At 36.6% G+C, this 21,794-nt stretch overlaps 3 protein-coding genes across 3 annotated transcripts in view; 1 reads left to right on the top strand and 2 right to left on the bottom strand.

Moving 5' to 3' along the window:
• LOC127425008 (sorting nexin-19-like) overlaps window positions 1-8,155 on the bottom strand; it is a 29,284-nt gene extending 21,129 nt beyond the window's left edge. The window contains exons 1-5 of the mRNA XM_051670585.1: window positions 8,075-8,155; window positions 1,176-1,314; window positions 862-962; window positions 643-759; window positions 383-471 (exon numbers count right to left, since the gene is read on the bottom strand). Coding sequence (XP_051526545.1) covers window positions 383-471; window positions 643-759; window positions 862-962; window positions 1,176-1,257 — 389 coding nt within the window. The 5' untranslated portion in view covers window positions 1,258-1,314; window positions 8,075-8,155. The remainder of the gene's footprint in view (window positions 1-382; window positions 472-642; window positions 760-861; window positions 963-1,175; window positions 1,315-8,074) is intronic.
• The window catches only part of LOC127425016 (POU class 2 homeobox associating-factor 2), a 66,318-nt gene continuing 48,977 nt past the window's right edge, over window positions 4,454-21,794 (top strand). Inside the window, exons 1-2 of the mRNA XM_051670598.1 lie at window positions 4,454-4,696; window positions 5,740-5,822. Of these exons, the coding sequence (XP_051526558.1) occupies window positions 4,524-4,696; window positions 5,740-5,822 (256 nt within the window). The 5' untranslated portion in view covers window positions 4,454-4,523. The remainder of the gene's footprint in view (window positions 4,697-5,739; window positions 5,823-21,794) is intronic.
• On the bottom strand, window positions 7,234-8,067 carry LOC127425047 (uncharacterized). Its single transcript, XM_051670670.1, has one exon. The coding sequence runs from the start codon at window positions 7,969-7,971 to the stop codon at window positions 7,348-7,350; it is 624 nt and encodes a 207-aa protein (XP_051526630.1). The 5' UTR covers window positions 7,972-8,067; the 3' UTR covers window positions 7,234-7,347.

The raw sequence follows: 21,794 nt of genomic DNA on the forward strand, positions 1-21,794 counted from the left end.
CAAAGTGCATGACAAATGGGGTTATTAAGAAAGAACCAATTCTGAATACCTGAAATGAGTCGTTAGTAATTCCAGACTTACTTCCTGTACTAACCTACATAATTTGGTAACAAAAAACCCACACTGGTCTTCACTGGATGCTTGCGAACAGCTTTGACCCGCCCTCAAACACTACAGTAATGCTGCACATTAAATTATGAGCAAATTAAAGTGTTTTTTTGACCTTGGATGCATGTAAATCTATAGTATGAGACATTTAAAACAAAATTAGGCACGTTTAAAAACCATAATAGGTGCTCTTTAACATCAAAAATGTTACACACTTGAGCATTAAATAAGCATGTTTGACTTTGGTTGTTAGCTAAGTGTCATGCAATCTCACTTCCTCTGTGGGTCTCCTTCTTCTGTAGGGCTCTGAGGTTCTAAGCGTGGGAATGCTGTCTTCAGAGCGTCCACAATGTTCTCTACCATCTGATTATATCGACAATATACAAACAAACAGGCAGAAACACAGACAGAAATGTCACAGAGATAACCTTTTGAGTGCAGTTAAAAAGTTAAGCAGTTTTTATTTAAAGATTCTGTGATAATAACATTAAAATTATTCCAAACAAAGCATATATCTTCTCAGTACAGAATGACCTTGTCTATGCATGAACTTGATGACTTTTTCTGGAAAACTGTTCTGGCATCAGTGTTGAGGGCAAGGAACTCACATACTTCCTCAATATTAGCTGCCTCTGGGATGGTCCACAGTTTCTGCAGAAAAGGAAAAAGAAGGCAGGTGTGAGGCATGTGACTGCGTCCAGATTTTTGCATAAAAGTCACAATTCATCAGTCCACTGAAGGGAACTCTCTTACACTGTGGAATGATTCCAGTTGGGTTCTCCTGGCTTCCACTTTGTCTGTGTCTAGGTTGCTGAAGGGAAGGTCTGGGAACAGTTTCTTTGAAACTTTGACATCTTAATTATGAGCACACATTTTAATGCGGATAAAATCTATATGAAAATCTATATAAATGTCATCTATATAAAAGTTTAAAAAATGTCAGTGCAGCATATATAGGTATTTTGAGGTTTACGCTTACATGATTTACTTTATATTAGGCTCCTATTTCTCAATACATAATGCAGACAACTTTTAAAATCAGTTTAAAAAGTTTAAAATTATCTTACTTTTGATCACCTTCTTCAGGTCAGACCTCTCCTCCAAAGGGGTCCGCAGATTGAGGAACTCGCTGTAGCGCTGGTTCACCATGTGATAAGCAACAGGCTGATCAGAGGATGGGCTTTCTGAATCTGCAGCAGTTTCATACTAAAAACACATACAAAACCACTGAATCAGTATTGATTTAGTAAAGCAGGTAAAAAAGTCATAAAATGAAACCAATTTTCAGCCTTCCATGAAATCAATTATTTTAATATTCTTATCTTACAAAAATCAAGCCGAATTAAACATGAAAATTATAAATCTTTCTGTTTAGTATGTATGCATGATAATCCTACATTTACAGTGTAAAGAGTATAAGAATGAGTACTGTTGCTTCTTTGCTCTTTGGCTGTGATGGTCACAGTAATTTGCAAGTTTTGAATAGTTACTGGTCCCTCTACACTTCCCAGGTTTTCAAAAACAAATGGGTCCAGACCAAGGCTTTCGGTATTGGAGTTTAGTGTGTGAGACAGGGGTCCAACTGCAGACTCCTCCGCTGTACTATCAGGCCATGACGGAGGCTCTGAAACTATAATGTTTTGCCTGAAACACTTTTCTAAAAGACCCAAAGTGTCTTCCTCCAGATAAGATAGGCCACACAATTTTGAAGGAGAGATGCAGTCATCCAAGGGAACACGAGATCCCAGCCATCCACCCAGCACTACCAACAGGCTGGTGAAGATGCACAGCAGCCACACATTCACCAGAAGGTGGAAAAGAACTAACCATGTAATCAGAACTACTACTCCAAGAATGCTCCTCTGACCCAGTAACTCAGAGAGAATCCATGGATTTGGACCAGCATTATCAAGACCAGGCATGTTTTCACCACACTTCTGAGCTCATAAATTGGAAAGGGATGGAATGATGACAAAAATTATAAAATAATCAAGTAAATGATAAAATAAACAAAATATATTAGAATTTAACCAACCAAGTGTTTACATCTCAACATAAAGGACAGGTAAGGTTGATGTAGCAAATAAACATGATCTCTTTAGAACAAATGTAAAACCTTGTTTTGCCACAAATGCATTCCCGTCAGTATACATATAAACTCACATAACTAACTGCAAGTTTAAGGAACAGCACTTACTGTTTCAGAAACGTATGGAGATCTTGGCCCTCTATCTGAAACTGCCCTGTGTGATTTTAACTTTTTAAGTTCACCACGGACTGTGGGCCGGGGTGGGGGGGGGGGACACAAAAATATTTAAGAACCAATTTAAATGCCGTTTGTTAATGGCAGAAAACTGTTCTAGTTTTGAATTGCAGCTGTTCAACATAGACTTGGGGTTCCCTGTCACCTGTGCACTCATATATCATCCCCTGAATTACTGGATTTGGTTTTGTCTCTGGTGTCCCTGTTTTTAATGTGGTAATAGATGATTTTTGACTCTCTGATCATAAGCCAGTTATCTTTTCCTCTTCTTTTCTGAATTGTCTAACTAATTCAAAGCCGTTAGGCAAACGTGTTCATTCCATAAATCCCTTAATAGGTAACAAATTCTCTGAGGCATATAAATATTTGCCTCTGATTAATACAATCGAGTCACCGCCTTTTGGTTTGGGCATAAATGGACAACTGCGCTCCTTTTAAAAATGTAATACCTAAAACTAGACCCCAGCCATGGCTAAATGATGGTACTCGCAGGCTCCGGCAAATGTGGAGGAAAGCAGAGAGGAAATGGAAGAAGGACAGACTCCAAGTGTCTTATATGACATGTTAAAAGACAGCATGATTAAATATCAACAGTCTGTTAAAGTAGCCAAGGCAAAATATTTTTTGGATATTATTAAAAAGAATTCTAGTAAGCCTCAAGCATTGTTTAGCACAATAAATACTTTGCTAAATCCTGTTATTAGTACTTTCCCGGATATTACTTTTGAAGCTTGTGAACGTTTCTCAGAGTTTTTTATTCATAAAATTGCTGCTCTTAGAGCTAGCATCTCATCTTTTTACCATAACCAAGACCCCTCGAATCCCCCTCCCTCTGCTGTCCTTTTTAGTGAGTTTGAACCAGTCTCAGTAACCCATTTAGTGGATTTAGTTTTGCATATGAAGGCTGCGCAATGTTCTTTAGATGTTGTTCCTCCTCGCCTCCTCAGCCAGGTTCTAGATGTAGTTGGCCTGAGTTTATTGTCAATAGTGAATTGCAGTCTGGCAGAGGGTACTGTCCCATCTTTCTTTAAGCATGCAGTGGTGCAACCTCTACTAAAAAAGCCCAACCATAACCCAACAGCATTAATAAACCATCGACCTATCTCAAAACTGCTTTTTCTATGAAACAAATTTTGACCATCAACTCTCCTTTTTTAAATGAAAAAGAAATTTCTGATACATTTCAATCAGGGTTTAGAGCACAACACAGCACAGAGTCTGCACTCTTAAAAGTATTTAATGACCTGTTGCTGGCTGTTGATTCAGGTAGTCATGCAATTTTAGTTCTCCTTGATCTCAGTGCCGCGTTTGACACCATAGATCATGACATCCTTTTGAGGTGCTTAAGACAGTGGGCAGGGATTCAGGGGACTGCTCTTAAATGGTTCTCCTCTTATCTTAAAGATAGGACATTTTCTGTTGAACTAGAGGACTTCTCATCATTCCCGGCTCCCATTACCTGTGGGGTTCCCCAAGACTCAATCTTGGGCCCAGTCTTATTTTCCCTATACATGCTTCCTTTGGCCCATATCTGTCAAAAGCATAATATTTCCTATCACTGTTATGCTGACGATACCCGGCTTTATCTTCCTTTAAAGCCTGGGGACAACTCTGCATTAGATTCCCTTATCTGCTGTATAAATTATATCAGAAAGTGGATGGCAATGAATTTTCTTCACCTAAATGAATCAAAAACTGAAGTGATGGTGATTGGTCCACCTGGCTCTACCAAACACATGATTAAAGATTTAGGTTCCTTTGCTTTTAAATTACACAACCAAGTTAAGAATCTTGGAGTAATTTTTGACCCTGATTTAAAGCTTGATAAAAACATAAATTCTGTGGTCAGAGGTGGTTTCTTTCAGTTAAGGAATATTGTGAAATTGAAACCCTGTTTATCTTTTAAGGAAATGGAAGTTGTTATACTTGTTTTTATTTCTTCAAGATTAGATTACTGCAGTTAATTGCTCTGTGGCATTTCTCATACTTCACTGTCATGTCTGCAGTTAGTCCAGAATGTTGCTGCCAGATTGCCGATGGGGACAAAAAAACACAACAACATATCTCCGTGTTAGCATCTCTTCATTGGCTTCCAGTCAAATTTAGGATTCAGTTTAAGATTTTATTATTTACTTTTAAGGGATTACATGGCATGGCTCCTCCCTGTATTACGGATCTCCTTCAGCATCACACGCCTTCTAGACTACTAAGGTCTTCGCAGAGTTTACTTTTAACGATCCCCAAGTCCCGTCTTAAGTCAAAGGGAGATCGGGCGTTTTCAGTGGCGGCTCCTCGGCTTTGGAATAGCCTTCCACTACATATCAGGTCCTGTACATCAGTCGATGTTTTTAAATCTTATTTGAAGACTCACCTTTTTTCACTTTCTTTTAACTGTGCTTAATGTGGGTTGCTTATTTTACTATGTGTTATTTTATTTTCTACCTTCTGTATGTATATGATCCGTTTATGCTATAATGTGAAGCACTTTGGTCAACATGTGTTGTTTTTAAATGTGCTATAGAATTAAAATGGATTGATTGATTGATTGATTGATTGATTGATGAGAGGTAGTTAACAGTTTCAGGAAAGAATTTTTCCTAATAATCATTAAACTATCCGTGACTGACACATCCTTCTTCTGTTGAGATATGCCTAAAACGCGGTCTATGATATGCTCAGTATAATAATATTATCAGTGAGCACGAGGCTTGTTCTGAGATGCATTGCATCGAGTAGCTATCAACATTTGCGGTCGGTCTAATCTACTTAATATGATTATAATCTAACAACCTGTCCACCACAATGACTACAATTGAACCGTCAAAATGTGACTGAATATCGCCCTCTACCGCAGCTGCAGTGAAGTTCTGCTGTGGACTAGGGTGTGGTCACAGTTGTAGTTCGGTTCTCTTGGTCCGGACCAAAAAAGAAAATGATACATTTAGTCCTGGTTCACTTAGCGTTCACACTGGCATTTTTAACACAGAACCTAAAGATACAAAACAAATGGCATCAGGAAAAATTCACAACCTGATTGGACAGCTTTTATGACATATATTTTGCGACGGAACTTGCCAATCATCCAAAACAATGCTGGCTGCTGGGCTAAATGCGCTTGTTAGATTTATATATGTGGTGGTATTTTTACCAGCTGAGAACAAACGAATAGCTAATAAAATGTGTAAAGGAGTCAAAACAGCATCAGGAATTCCTCCATTGCACAACGAATATATGCTGCAAGAATGGCTGACTGCGGTTCCAACGCCTATATCGAACTGTAATGGGTAACATAGATGCTATGATGAGAAGAACCAGGTATGCTTGAGGTCAGTATTTAGCAAATTACTTCCTGTTATTGGTCCGTTTAGACGTCTTTGGTCCATGTTGCCTTCATATATCAATCGAACCGCACCAGAGTTCGTTTGGAAGCGGACCGAGACACACTATTCAGGTGAGTCTTCACTATCCGTTTTTTGGTGCGCACCAAGGTTCGGGTGGCAGCGTTCACACTTGTTCAAATGAACCGCACTAAGGGTGTGTTCACACTTGGCAGGTTTGGTTGGATTAAAACGAACTCTGGTGCAATTGTTCTGTTAGTGCGGTTCATTTGAAGTGTGAACGCTGCCATCCGAACCTTTTTTCATCTAAGCACAAAATAAATGTCAAAACCCTGCATACATTGTTCTTATTTTCCACATTTAGTGTTTAAAAACAAGGTGTGCATTTTTACAACTGTCTCCATGTAGGGCACTGTTGTAAAACTACCCCGGGACAGTTGTTAACACTCATTTGTAGTGTGCTAAATAAGGCATTAGGCCTAAAGTTAAATATACTGACACTTTTTATACACTTTTTATATTGTTTGTCATTTTTTCTATTGCTCGCATGTATTAATTTTAACATATCAGCTGGATTCGATCTATCTAGCTATCTGTCTGTCTGTCAATCTCTTATCAAAGCTTACTGATGAATAAAAGCTAACAAAACAAGAGTTTGAATGTGACTCATTTATATTAAATATTATTATGTGATTAATACGGTTCTATAAATATAACAATTAGGGGAGTGATTGATTATAATTAGTTTTTGTTGAAACTATAGTAGTTTCTAAAATTGTATATTTAAAGTTTCTAAATGTATGTATTTTCATAAACAAAATAAAAAATGCCAAAGTTTTTTTTTATAGAAGTTACTAACCATGTTAGTGAGGAGCATGGATGCATGGTTTAACCTGTGGTCAATATGGCCATATTAAAAATACCACTTGTAAATACTACTGGTAAAACTATTAATACTTTGGAAGAACTATGTAAAATTTTCATAATTATTATGGATCAAGCAATCAGTTTTCCTTTCGTCTAAAATCAAATGGCTTTTGATTGTAGGAAAAAGTAACAGGCTTAATCAGCTGGAGCCCCAACCCAGTCAAACACTCATTTCAATTTAGCCCTGTATAAATTAGGGGTATATAAATGAACTTTTTACAGATATTATTGTTCTTAATATCAGTGAGTTTACATCTGCTTCCCTACACAAAATCAATGTTTTAATGTCAAATGGGCATTCCATATAGCGCCAAAATATGCAATATTGGTAAGCTTAATAGCCCTTATTTGTGCAATACAAAATTATAACTATTAATCGCTATTATTATTAGCTGCTTACTTTTTTATAATTAGGACAGAAATGTAATGGCATTTTTTTTTTCCACCGGTGCTACACTGTTTAAATAATAATAATAATTTAAAGATTATTTTTACTTTTCTCAACTTTTGACCAAAGCAGCTCAAACAACATTAGCATTTGGTAGCCTTTATGCTAATAGAATACCAAATTAGCATTTATTTATAGTCTACAGCCAGGACAAAATATATATATTTTTTATTTTATTTATCCTATTACATAAATGAACAACAAATCTATGGATGTCAACCTAAACAAATGTCCAAAAAGTTAACACTGCATTGCATGACTCTTTATGGGCAAACATGTTTCCTCTGAAAAGGACAGATTTTATCCCCGCACGCCCAGCACGTCTGAACATCATGGGGCCCATCAGAGGTGTCTTGGTGGCAAAGGTGGCAGCCAGAAGTTTTCCGCTGACTGCGGATCAGTTGTCTAAGCTCTTTGCGTTTATGGTCATCCACACAACACGCCACGTCGATCACCGTGATGCGCTTGGGGTCCCACACACAGTCCTCCTCGCGACCAGACTTGATGCTGGTGATGTTGCTGTTTGGCGGGACCCACGCGCAGTCGTACCCCTTCTGGTGCCACGTTTTCTGGAGAGGGTGATTGTCACAGTCTATTTTCTTCACTTTTCCTATACACACCTTCAACTTGAAAACGACTTTGTCGTTTTTGTCCGTCTTGAGCGGGTAACACTTGGCTTTCTCAATGTTACGACTGATATAAACTCCGGCGCCCAGCAGTCCATCTTTAGAGGGTACAAATCCATTATTGATGATGTTCTTGGCGTTTTTCAGATATGTGCCGTGATACATGGTGTATTCACGACCTGACTTCGGCTCCTGGTCCGCGGAAAGAGACTTTCGGTCTTTAACCGCTGTCCAGCCAGAGAAAGACACCGTTCCCGCCATATTCTCAAATAAAGACTAAATACGTTGAATGAATTAGTATTATTGCCCACTGAAGTAGGTCTTTATGTGTAAAATTCAAGCATATAATGGGAAATCTGCTTACCTCGCTTCACACCACCCTGAAAACCTTGTACTTTCGTTTTCGTTTCATCTGAAAAGCATTGCTAGATTCCCAAACTTTCTTTGAATTCAACGTCACACAGGACAGGGCGTGTTAAAACATTGCCCTTTACACATTAAAGAGTTTTTTTTTTTTTTTTTTTTTTTTTTTTTTTTTTTTAACGAGTAAATGTATCCAATATATCATAATATTCTGAGTGTTTTGCAGTTGGTTTCATGACTCTAGGTCAAACGGTCATTGAGTTTAATAGATTTATAGGGATAATTGAATCTGTATAAAAAGTACTGAACATTTACTCCCAAAAATAAGTCTTGTGCTAGATGAAGAATAATATTCTGAGTGTTTTGCAGTTGGTTTCATGTCTCTAGGTCAAACGGTCATTGAGTTTAATGGAGTTAGAATATTACAAACATTTACAATGCTATATTTATTTGAAAACATAGAATGTAAATTCCACAAACAGAGCCTTGTGTCATGAAAGGGATATTTTTAAAAACATTTCATATTTGTTGTGATGTCATAATATCAAAAGGTTACATTGTTTAATTTATTTATAGGGCTAATAAAATTGATATGAAAAAAAAAAATCTCCTTTTTTAAAATTCAACTTTGTGCTTGGCAAAGAAAACCTGTTCATGAATGTCCAAGCTGGTTTGGCTTGAAAATGTGATGAGTTTAATGGGTATTGTCGCGAATGTCAAACGACTGTCAAATATAAAACTAACTTTACCGCACTCGGTAAGTTGAGATAAAGGGTAAAGTGGAGTTGTGCCTGATCACCATTATATCCATATACATTTGCTTAAATAGTTAAAAAAAACCATTACAAAATGAATCTCTGCAAATTTAACAGTTAACCTTTTGGGTTAATGTTACATCAGGGGGCGTGCCAGAGTTCATTGCATTTTACTTTTGGCATAGAAATCTGAAGTAAATCTTATATATAACTCAGCGTTGCCAACTTTGGATCCCAGGCTGGATTGAGATTTTGAAGTCATGGCCAGGGCCGCATTGATGAACAGGCAAATCGTCGTTCAAGCCCAGGGGACCCCGTGCCTGTGGCACCTTATGTGTCCCTGGACATATAGTGCGTGTACTTGATACTAGCAGGCCATCTTTTTAATTTCAAACACCAAAACAAGACCCCTAAATAAAACACCCATACTCCATGGCACAACCAGAGTTTTTCTTGGGTCCAAAAATGGTCTTCAGTGGTGGCTGAGATTCCAAGCTCATCCACAAGCTCAAAGTTGGTAGGGTTACATAGTTGCAATTAATTACTAATTAACAGAATTACTAAACTGCATTTCAAGTTTGCATTTTAATCTTTTTTTTTTTATTTTTTTTTTATTATTATTATTTGTTTAAAATGCTATGGGAAATCAAATCAACTTAATTTAAATTAGACCTTATTTCTATAGGGCTAGTTATAATATTCTGTTGGTATACCTATAGTATGAGTGGGCCACTTTACTTTGCTGGGACTGTTGTTTCTAGTAAAAAAAAAAAAAAAAAATGTGTCCTTTTCAAAATATTGTTTTCCTTTCATCAGGCTCTTAATAATTTATAGCAGGTCATATCTTGAAATATCTAAAGGTAAACAGAGTCAGTTTGTTAGAGCAGGAGGAAAATTGTCTATAATTTGTCAAATTCATGGAGGTCCAGATTTTAAACCCCTTAATTTTACAGTTTGTACTTGCCCTTATGAATGTTTAGCCTGTCATAGTTCTTCCACTGTTTAATTGTCATTGGTAGCCTAATAATAGGGCCATAACCACAATGGATGGCTCCTCATCATGACTTTAGTTAACTCAATGTAGCTAGTATTTAAAAAAAAAAAAAAAAAAAACAGCCTAAACACATTAAAAAAATAAAATAAAAATAATATAAAAATGAAGTTAAACAGATTCCTCCTAATAGATTTAATATAAAACATTAACTTTTCTGTCACTGTCTTTCTACAGAATAAACACAATACATTTTAGTAAGGGTGATGATGTGCATTTTAAAAAGCCTTATAATTGATGTTGATGCATGCATGGTGTTGTCTCTTCTTTACCTTATCAGTGCTGTATATAATGTCAGGGCTATCTAACAGTTTGAGAGGTTGTACTATTTCCCCAGCTATTTAAATTAGATAATTCTCAGTAGAATTCATATTAAGTGCATTAGTTTTGTGGTGTCTGCGTGCCGAGATATCGAATGCGTGTTGAGTCGCGTGGTCTGCCCTACACCAGAGCTCTGGTTATCCCGTCTCTGGGTCACCCTGATGTGCATTGTGATGGTAAATTTGCTTCGGCGGCCTGAAAATTCAAGTATCGTTCTGATGGAAAAATCAAAATCGAAGATTTGTTGCTATGTTTTATTTATTTTATATGGAATTACGTTTACTTTTTATTTGGCGTGAGATTTACTTGGGTAGAGTGAGAGCGTGAGACAGAGCCTGAAAGCGTGTGTCTCACGCCAAATGCTTGAGAGTTGGCAACCCTGAAATAACTTATAACAAAGTAAAAGTTGACTTAATGTTTGTAAATGTTTCATATTAGGATTTATGATGTGAAAGTGTATCAGAAAATTTAGAAAGTAATTCCACATGATTTGTAGTAGGCTAGATATTCTATAGAGTACATTTTCCTCTGCCCCACTTTACCAGGGGCATATTGGCAGAAGTGGACAAAATGATACTGGTAAAGTGGGACAGCATATAAAGTCATGTAATGAGTTTATTTATAACTTACATAGCAATATTAATGATTAAATGGTAGTGTTGTGAATGCAGGACATATACTACAATGGATTTACAGGTGTGTAGTGCAGAGCACAATGCAGTGAATTTACATTAAATGTGTTTCAGAATCAAAGGCAAAAGAGAGGAATATGTAAGTACAGGGAAAGAGGGTTAAGAAAAGGAGCAAGACCTTTTAGAGTAAAGGGAGCAGGAGGAGGCAGTTGAAAAAGATGCTATTATGGACATGAAATTTCCCAAAGAGCACTTTACATAAGCAGGTCAAGAGCCATGTATAGGGGTATAAGCCTGCCTCTGGCAAACAAACAAAAAACAGTTTTGCCAGTAGGTAGTGTTGGCACTTTCTGTTGTGTTTGACAACTTTGAGAAGACAGAAGCTCTACTGCTCGGTGATCTTTGTGGGGCGATGTTTTGAAAAGATGGGTCACGTCTAATTCAGTGGCTCAGTCTCGTGGAAATTCGAGAGGGTCCTCGCTGCAGACGGTAGCGCGATGACGCAGTGGATCTAATCCTCTGCGTAGTGGATTTTGGTAACGTAGTGGATGTTTTGGTTTTTATGCCTTACACTGAGTACATTATTACTTATTAAAGTGTTACACTGAGACGTTTGTTTAATATAGCTTAGCTTTTAAAATGGTTATAACCATGAATTTTGTAAAGTACTTTTCCTTGTTTTTCCTCTTCAACCACAGAAAACAAATATATAAACTGAGCAATACACTCTCACTATAATGTGCTCCTCAATTTAACATATCCTCCACTGTACATAAATGCCACGGGGGTGAATAATTTGTATTTGTATATTAACATGTAGTGGTCAAACATACTTGGAAGTATGCAAAAGTGAAATTAAAGTGAATCTGGAGCGCATTAAAATGATGCGCTTAGCACATGGAACCGAATGGAGCACATCTGTTACTCTGAGCACGAGATGGAGTTGTGGAGCACAGAACTGCTCTGAATACACTGTAATAATGCTTTTACACAATACAGACAGGACAGAGCAGCATGCATAGACTTTGAAATGAACAGCTTGATTTATCTATTAATTTAATTAAACCGCTGTAGCCCTTTGCGTTTAAATAATCACACAAAGTCATACTGCAATTTTAATTTAATTAATTGTGCAGCCCTAATATATAAATGTATGTGCGTGTGTGTGTGTGTGTTATATGAATATATACTGTATTAATGACCATTAAGTATGCTGTAGTAATTAAACAAAACATTAAAATGTGAATACGCATGCACATTAAAACATCCACTATGTCTCTAAAATCCAATACATGGGATTAGATCCACTACGTCATCGCGGTACAGTCTGCAGCGAGGAGTACTTTGGAAATTCCAGAACACATTTAAAGACATTATTTCAGGTGGGGGTGGGGGGGTGGGGGGGAATCTACAAGACATCTATCTAATTTGACGTTCTCTCCAAAATCCACAAGAGGATGCAACAAAATAACATAAACCAATCAGCTCCATACTGTAGCAATCATTTATTGCAAAGAACTTATCTGGCTGTTAACAATGTGTGTAAATTGATTAAGTCAAAAGATGTAGCCAGTTCGTATTCTCAATTATTAAGTAAAAAAGTTAAATTACAAAATAAACACTTCAATAGATGGTTCTATGTTAACCCTTCCTTGGCCTTGCTGAACTTTCAGACCTATTTAGAACTATTTTAAAAATGGGTCAAAATGACCTGCAAGACCAAGGAACGGTTAAAGTCCCCGTGAAATCAAAATTAACGTTTTGCTGCTTTTAGTCCATATCTACCCTGATAGCTCACGTACATCAACTAGACGTCTATTTGATGTGTGTTTACATCTCGAAAATGTTTTTTTTTTTTTAGGTTGTTGCTCATCTACAATACGTCTATAAGACATTTCCTCTGGAATGTCAATAAATAATACAACAGATGTATTTGAGACAAATTTAATTTAGAATGTTTGTAAATCTGATCATTTTAAATGTTTAGCAAATGTTAATTAGAATGTGATGCTTTCCAGATGAAACGCTCTTAAACAGAGATCTCAGAGATGTATGTGTGCTATCTGGGTATTAGCTTTAAGGTCATCCACTATATATGCTAGTGTACTTCTAAACGTTCACAAAATTAGTTTTCAGAAAATATAAGCATTTAAAATCTGCAGTCTCTCGTCCAGCTAAAAAGACTCATCCATCCTTGACGTCACATAGTTTGAGAAACCTTTTCCAAACAAATGATATTTAAAGAAAACCTCAATGCATTATGACAGCATAATAATATTTAGCAGGGTAATGTTTGATTTAAGTTAAATATTTATTAAATATTCGTTTATGGTTCATAAGTGATTGTCTAAAAAGTCCACATACTGTGCTAAAACATCACTGGTGTCCAAGTATTCAATGCAACTTGCATGTTCTGTCTTAAACACTTATTTAAAATAAAAATAAAAATTTTGATTGTAAATGTTTACATTTTACACTTTACACTCTAATTGGATTCATTAATGAATGAACACTTGGACATCTCCGACATTTTAGTGCTGTGGGTGGAATTTTCAGAGGGTCCCTTACAATCGCTAGTTAATGAAAGCCCATTGGAGCATTTTTAGGCATAATTTTAGGCATCTACATCAAGCGCTGACCATTTGAGTTCAATGTTTTATGCCTGTATAAAGTCATATATTCTTTAACCTAATTGTGCAAATTATATCTTTGTAAAAGTGTTGGCTCCAGAGAGCGTGGGTAGGAGAAACCAAATGTCAAACGGAGATAAGGTAGAAGGTCGGCATATTCTGACTCCGGTCAAGCCAGCCGTCCTGTAGAAAAATCAATTCATCTTTATGTAATAGAAGTATATTTACTGTATCATTTTAGAGTAAAATGCATCCAAATTCAATACAAGGCTCAAAGAAATCTGTACTTCTCAACTGTAGAGACCTGAAGAAAAGTGAATTCAAATAAGTAGAAAAAAATGAAGGCCGATTTCTTGCAAGGGACCTCCCAAACTGTCTTTTCCCTCAATGGATTTAGCATATTTACTGTGTCATTTTGGAGTATTTGCGTTCAAAGTCAGCAAAACATGCAAAGACGTGATTTTTCCTAAACTCAGAGACCTATAGAAAGGTGAATTCAAATAAGTAGAAAAACTGAAGGCCCGTTTCTTGCAAGGGACCTCCCACACTGTCTGAACCCTCATTATGAAGCATATTTACTGTGTCATTCTGGAGTAAATGTGTTCAAAATTTGCAAAACGTGCAAAGACATTGGTATTTATCTCAAATTCAGAGACCTATAGAAAGGTGAATTCAAATAAGTAGAAACAATTAAGGCACATTTCTGATAAAGGACCTCCCACACTGTCTGAACCTTTCATATGAAGCATATTTACTGTCATTTTGGAGTGAAATGCATCCAAAGTCACCAAAACGTGCAAATACATTGTGATTTTTCATGAACTCGAGACCTATAGGAAGGTGAATTCAAATAAGTAGAAAAAATGATGGCCCATTTTTTGCAAGGAACCTCCCACACTATCTAAACTCTCAATATGAAGCACATTTACTGTGTCATTTTAGAGTAAAATGCATCCAAATTCAATACAAGGCTCAAAGAAATCTTTATTTTTCTCAACTTCAGAGACCCATAGAAAGGTGAATTGAAATAAGTAGAAAAATTGAAGGCCCATTTCTTGCAAGAGACCTACCATACTATCTGAACCCTCATTATGCAGCATATTTACTATGTCATTCTGGAGTAAATGTGTTAAAAATCTGCAAAACGTGCAAAGACATTGTGATTTTTCTCAAATTCAGAGACCTATAGAAAGGTGAATTCAAATAAGTAGAAAAAATTAAGGCCTATTTCTTGCAAGGGACCTCCCACACTATCTAAACATAATAAATATCTAAATATTTACTGTGGCAATTTGAGGTAAAAAGCATCCAAAATCACCAAAACGTGCAAAGACATTGCTATTTTGAATTTGGAGACCTGTAGAATTGTGATTTCACATAAGTACAAAAAGGGTCAGTAATGTAGATAGTGTCGTGTGTTCTCAACACCGCCTACGTCATGTGGGACACACAGGGTCAGAGCCCAATGAAACATACGAGAGTGTACATGAATTTGAACAATTTACTGTGCACAAATTCTTTTTTTAACTGAGTTGACAACCATTTCCTGCAGGTTATATCCTTACATGTTTTTTTGTTTTCCTTAAAGCTTTACTATGTACCCTTTGTCATTGTTCAATTAATTTCTCCTATTCTAGCTTAATATGCAGAGGCAGCGATAAGCCATTAGTGGGATAATTTTCTCAAACACTGTAAACACTGTGTCTCTGTGGTGCTATGAATTCTCCCATTTGTTTTGGGCAACCCTCTAGACCATACCCACCAACACTGACTCAACCAGTAGCGTGTGTTGGGGGCAGGACTATCTATTTGTTCAACCAAAAGCAGATAGGGTTGTATTCAGAATGCTGTTTTGAAATGTTTTTGGATTTTTGCAATTCCCTTGGGTGGCACTATGTGGTGCAGAAAATGTATACTTCAGCTTTGAAGATGAACAAAGTAAACAGTTTTTTATTTTCAGTGAAATTATCAAGTAAACACAAGACAATACTCTGGAGTTGATTAGCATCTCTGAAGGTTCAATGAACCTAATACATCTAAATTATACATGTTTATCAAAGATGCAGTTTTACATTTGTATTGTGTAAAAATACATCCTAGCACCCTAGACTATCCGAAGTGCTTTTTATTATTATTTATGTAATTCTTTTAACACATATTCTAGTGAAATTATTGACAAATGAAAATTAAAAAAGTTTGACTTCCATGTTCAAATAATTATTTTAATAAGTACTATCAGAATCTAAAATACAATAAGGGGAAAAAACATATATACAGTATATACAAATGCACTTATGCCCCCACACCAGAGCACACACAAGCTTAAATACTAAAGCCATGGGGCCTTGACACATTGGCAATAAAGAGTATGTGAAGAAAAAAAAAAAAATCCATATCCCACAGCATATGAAAAAAATATGACATTTAAGATTGTAAAATGTTCACCGTAGCAGTTGAAAGCAAACTGAAACAATGTGATTCTGCACACCTTTGTTGTTTGACCCCAAATAAGAATAATAAAACTTATGTTCTACTAAATATTGGTGAACAGTTGGCTGAACTTAATTAAATTACTTCAATTGGTAACACACAAACAAAAATCAACTCAATTCTAATAGGTCAAACACACTTTAATGCTTTGAGTTCAGTCAATCCTATAATTAATATAAACTCAGCAAAAAAAGAAGATAATTTTAAAGATAATTTTGTAAAAATCCAAATAACTTTATTGTAAAGGGTTTAAACAATGTTTTCCATGCTTGTTCAATGAACCATAAACAATTAATGAACATGCACCTGTGGAATGGTCGTTAAGACACTAACATCTTACAGACGGTAGGCAATTAAGGTCATAGTTATAAAAACTTAGGACACTAAAGAGATCTTTCTACTGACTCTGAAAAACACCAAAAGAAAGATGCCCAGGGTCCCTGCTCATCTGTGTGAATGTGCCTTAGGCATGCTGCATGGAGGCATGAGGACTGCAGATGTGGCCAGGGCAATAAATTGCTGATCATCCTCGCAGTGGCAGACCACGTGTAACAACACCTACACAGGATCAGTACGTCCGAATATCACACCTGCACGACAGGTACAGGATGGCAACAACAAGTGCCCGAGTTACACCAGGAATGCACAATTCCCCATCAGTGCTCAAACTGTCCGCAATAGGCTGAGAAAGGCTGGGCTGAGGGCTTGTAGGCCTGTTGTAAGGCAGGTCCTTACCAGACATCACCGGCAACATCGTCGTCTATGGGCACAAACCCACCTTCACTGGACCAGACAGGACTGGCAAAAAGTGCTCTTCACTGACAAGTAGTGGTTTTGTCTCACCAGGGGTGATGGTCAGATTCGCATTTATCGTCGAAGGAATGAGCGTTACACTGAGGCCTGTACTCTGGAGTGGGATCGATTTGGAGGTGGAGGGTCCGTCATGGTCTGGGGCAGTGTGTCACAGCATCATCGGACTGAGCTTGTTGTCATTGCAGGCAATCTCAACACTGTGCGTTACAGGGTACCCTTCCTACAGGCTCATCCTGACATGACCCTCCAGCATGACAATGCCACCAGCCATACTGCTCGGTCTCTGCGTGATTTTCTGCAAGACAGGAATGTCAGTGTTCTGTCATGGCCAGCGAAGAGCCTGGATCTCAATCCCATTGAGCACGTCTGGGACCTGTTGGATCGGAGGGTGAGGGCTAGGGCCATTCCCCCAAGAAATGTCCAGGATCTTGCAAGTGCCTTGGTGGAAGAGTGGGGTAACATCTCACAGCAAGAACTGGCAAATCTGGTGCAGTCCATGAGGAGGAGATGCACTGCAGTACTTAATGCAGCTGGTGGCCACACCAGATACTGACTGTTACTTTTGATTTTGACCCCCCCTTTGTTCAGGGACACATTATTCCATTTCTGTTAGTCACATGTCTGTGAAACTTGTTCAGCTTATGTCTTAGTTGTTGAATCTTTTTATGTTCATACAAATATTTACACATGTTAAGTTTGCTGCAAATCAAAGCAGTTGAAAGTGAGTTTATATTAGTGCCCGACCGATATTAGCCTTTCATAGATATATTAGTATCGGCGTATGTTTACCGATATGCGCAGATATGAAAAAAAATTCTTTAGAATTGGTGTCATAACGTAGTTTGTCCAGCAGAGTGCGCTCCGACTCCACTGTTTACAGAGCTGAGTTGACGGTGGTTCTGCAGATGGTGCGGAGTTAAGCGGTGTCTTCACGGTAAGTTGCTAACTAGTTTGTGAAATACATACTGGAAAGTTAATAAACAATGACCCCATCATTTTCCCTTTTCAATATAACGTTAACCCTGTCCCTGACAATCATGTCACTCATGTTTATCACATCTGTTTGCTATGTTAGCCAGCTATAGTTTGTCAGAGCATCTTTTTGCAGCTCAGCAGACAACGGTGCGGTGGTGGACTGTGTCTGTTGAGTGTTGATTTCAGGCTACGTTGTTACCTAGTTGGTGAGACGCAATTCAGGAAAGTAAATAACTCCATCTTTTACTCTCCGTGACAACGAACTTATAGCTAACTAGCCAACCACGTAGCTAATTTCATTGCTTGTCATCTGAGTGGAAGCTAACGTGTAAACATTCGCAGTTTGGTACCCCCTTAAACCGAACAATTCCAGTCACTGCATTTACAAAATGTAATATTTAAAAGTCTGGTTTTCCACCATTGAAAGGTTTCACCTGAACTTGTATAGCAGAATACGGTGTAACACCACTGCCGCTGTTTATATCTTGACTTGACAGGTATAAATGCTTCTTGTTTTACAACCTGCCCCTAATTGACTGGCAGTATTTTAATAGTCAGCATTTGACTGATATTAAACAGTACTACTGATGTTTATTTATCTATTTCTTTTATTTTTATTTATTCTTTATTTAAATGGTCAGCAACTGACTGATACTAAACGTACAGCACTGATTATTACTTAGCTATTTATTGTATTTTTATTTATTCTTTATTTAAATGGTCAGCAACTGACTGATACTGAACATACAGTACTGATTTTTATTTAGCTATTTATTGTATTTTTATTTATTCTTATTTTCTCAGTGTTCATTTCTGGAATTTGCTGACAATGTATAATAATAATGTCAAATATTCTTTGATAAAAATATTTGTTTAAGAAAGCAGCCTTCTGAGTACATTTGCAAAGTCATATTGGTGCACAATCCACATAGAAATTTCTGTTTTCATTCCAGCTCAAAAATTATCTATATCGGCCACCATATCAGTAATCGGTGAATTTTCTCAGAATCTCCTCTAAAATCGGTATCAGTCTAAAAAATCCCATATAGGTCGGGCTCTAATATATATAATTAATATATCCCATAATAATTCAAATATTTTACGCTAGTCTAACTTAATTCTTTCTTCAAATCAACTTATATTTACTTTTTCCAAATTAATTATTTACTTTACCTGCATATACCTGAAAATGTCAACCTTATTAATATGGCTAGATTGAATGCATTATTTTCCACTAAATGTACTTTTAAGTGTGTAAAATATAATGAAATTACTTCATTAATGTGAAACTTATGTTTTTGGTTTGGTTTGTTTCTTGCAGAAAACATTCACTAAGTTTAGGTCCACACATAACAACTGGTCTATATGTATCATTCACTGTGTATACAATATTTGCCTTTTCATCATAAAAAATTCTGAATAACAAAAACATGAACAAAGCTGTAAATACAAATAATCTGTTAAGTTCTCTATTGCGTTACAAACACAATTTCCTCTTTGCAATTTAAATAATAGAACAATATCAAACAGAGCATGGTGTGTCCTTGCTTTAGAACAGCTTGGTGGTGTTTAGCGTGGTTACCCTTGCATAATCAATATTAAGGTAATTCTCACAAACATACAATAAGACACATTCTTACAGAAAACTATACAACTACGCTCTTACATCCAACTAGACCCATACTTGCATACAAACAAACAACTGCACACATTTTTATATACAATCATCATTACAGCAAGCTCAGACATCTTATGCATTTGAAGCCGTAAGAGTAGTTTGTAGAACAATTAATTGGCAATTGATGAGGTTTTGGATAACCCAGTTTGAGTACATATATCAAACCAACACTCTTAAAAATAAAGGTGCCAGGAAGAACAATAGGGTGTTTTGCTGTGATGCCACAGAATAACTTTTTCTTGTTTCTCTAAGAACCTTTCAGTTTGTGTGTTCTTTAAAGGATCCATCACTCAAAGGTTCTTTGAGGGACCAAAAAAGGTTCTTCTGGCATCACAGCGAAATACCCTTTTTGGTTATTCCTGGCACCTTTATTTTTAAGAGTGAAGAAGCAGGGCACAAGTGAAGAAACAGAAATCAGTTTATTACAAACCTTCACTCCATAGATTACAATGCCAATGTCAGCAGGTGGTTCTTGTTGTTCTTCCTACACCTTAATGAACACTGCCATGAGCTGCTCCTGGTATCGTACATAATACAATATTTTTTTACTCATTAGAATAAGTCTCTACAGGTCTCTAAATATATGTGCACATTTCTACAAATTGAAACAGTAATAAAGCTTCATATGAAGGGTACATGTAGCCTGGAAGGTCCACATTAAGAACTGCTATTCTTTTCTGCTTATTTGAACACTGTGCAAAAAAATGGAAATGTCTTTGGGCGCATTATACTGCAGATTGATACAGTACATATGCTTGCATAAATATGCAAGAAATGGGCACTCATATTTCCTACTTATTTGAATACCCGTCTCTGAGGTTTGGAGAAATCACAATGTCTTTGCACATTTTGCTGATTTTGGACACATTTTACTCCAAATTGCCACAGCAAATATTGAGAATTTAGATGGTGTGGGAGGTCCCTTGCATGAAATGGGCCTTCATTTTTTCTACTTATTTGAATTCACCTTTCTATAGGTCTCTGAGTTCATGAAAAATCACAATTTCTGCACATTTTGCTGACTTTGGATGCATTTTACAGAGACTTGTATTGATTTTGGACACATTTGTCTCCAAAATGACACAGTAAATGTGCTTCATATTGAGAGTTTAGATAGTGTGGGAGGTCCCTTGCAAGAAATGGGCCTTCATTTTTTTCTACTTATTTGAATTCCCTTTTCTAAAGGTCTCTGAGTTCATTAAAAATCACGATGTATTTGCACATTTTGGTGAATTTGGACACATTTCACTCCAAAATGACACAGTAAATATGCTTCATATTGAGGGTTTAGACAGTATGGGAGGTCCCTTGCCAGAAAAGGGCCTTCATTTTTTCTACTTATTTGAATTCACCTTTCTACAAGTCTCTAAATTTGAGAAAAATACATATTTCTTTGAGCCTTGCATTGAATTTGGACACATTTTCCTCCAAATTGCCAGAGTAAATGTGCTTCATATTGAGAGTTTAGACAGTGTGGGAGGTCCCTTGCAAGAAATGGGAATTAATTTTTTTCTACTTATTTGAATTCACTTTTCTATAAATCTCTGAGTTTATGAAAAATCACAATGTATTTGCACGTTTTAGTGAATTTGGACGCATTTTACTCCAAAATGGCACAGTAAATATGATCATATTGAGAGTTCAGACAGTGTGGGAGGTCCCTTGCAAGAAACGGGCCTTCGATTTTTCTTATTTGAATTCACCTTTCTACAGGTCTCTGAGTTTAGGAAAAATCACGTCTTTGCATGTTTTGCTGACTTTGAACGCATTTTACTCAAATGACAGTAAATATGCTTCATATTGAGATTCCAGACAGTGTGGGAGATCTCTTGCAAGAAATGGGCCTTCATTTTTTTTCTACTTATTTGAATTCACCTTTCTATAGGTCTCCGAGTTCATGAAAAATCACAATGTTTTTGCGTGTTTGACTTTGGACGCATTTCACTCCAAAATGACACAGTAAATATGCTTCATATTGACATTTCAGACAGTGTGGAAGATAATTTATAAGAAATCTGCCTTCATTTTTTCCGCTTATTTGAATTTACCTTTCTACAGGTCTCTAAATTTTAGAAAAATAGATTTCTTTGAGCCTTGTATTGACTTTGGACACATTTTCTCCAAATTGCCACAGTAAATATGCTTCATATTGAGGTTTCAGACAGTGTGGGAAGTCCCTTGCAAGAAATGGGTCTTCATTTTTTTTTTTTTTTTTACTCTTTTTAAATCACTTTTATACAGGTATCTGACCTCTTTGACGATTTTGTTGACTACATCCATCTTAGTCCAAAATGAGAAAGTAAATAGGCTTTTTATAAAGGCTTTTGATAGTGTGAGAGGTCCTTTGCAAGAAGCATCCGACTTACATATCTCTAT

This window comes from Myxocyprinus asiaticus, chromosome 3, assembly GCF_019703515.2.
Source record: "Myxocyprinus asiaticus isolate MX2 ecotype Aquarium Trade chromosome 3, UBuf_Myxa_2, whole genome shotgun sequence".
NCBI lineage: Eukaryota > Metazoa > Chordata > Actinopteri > Cypriniformes > Catostomidae > Myxocyprinus > Myxocyprinus asiaticus.

Excerpts from the sequence above, each read along its gene's own strand:
- LOC127425047 (XM_051670670.1), bottom strand. The coding sequence starts at position 7,971 with ATGGCGGGAACGGTGTCTTTCTCTGGCTGGACAGCGGTTAAAGACCGA.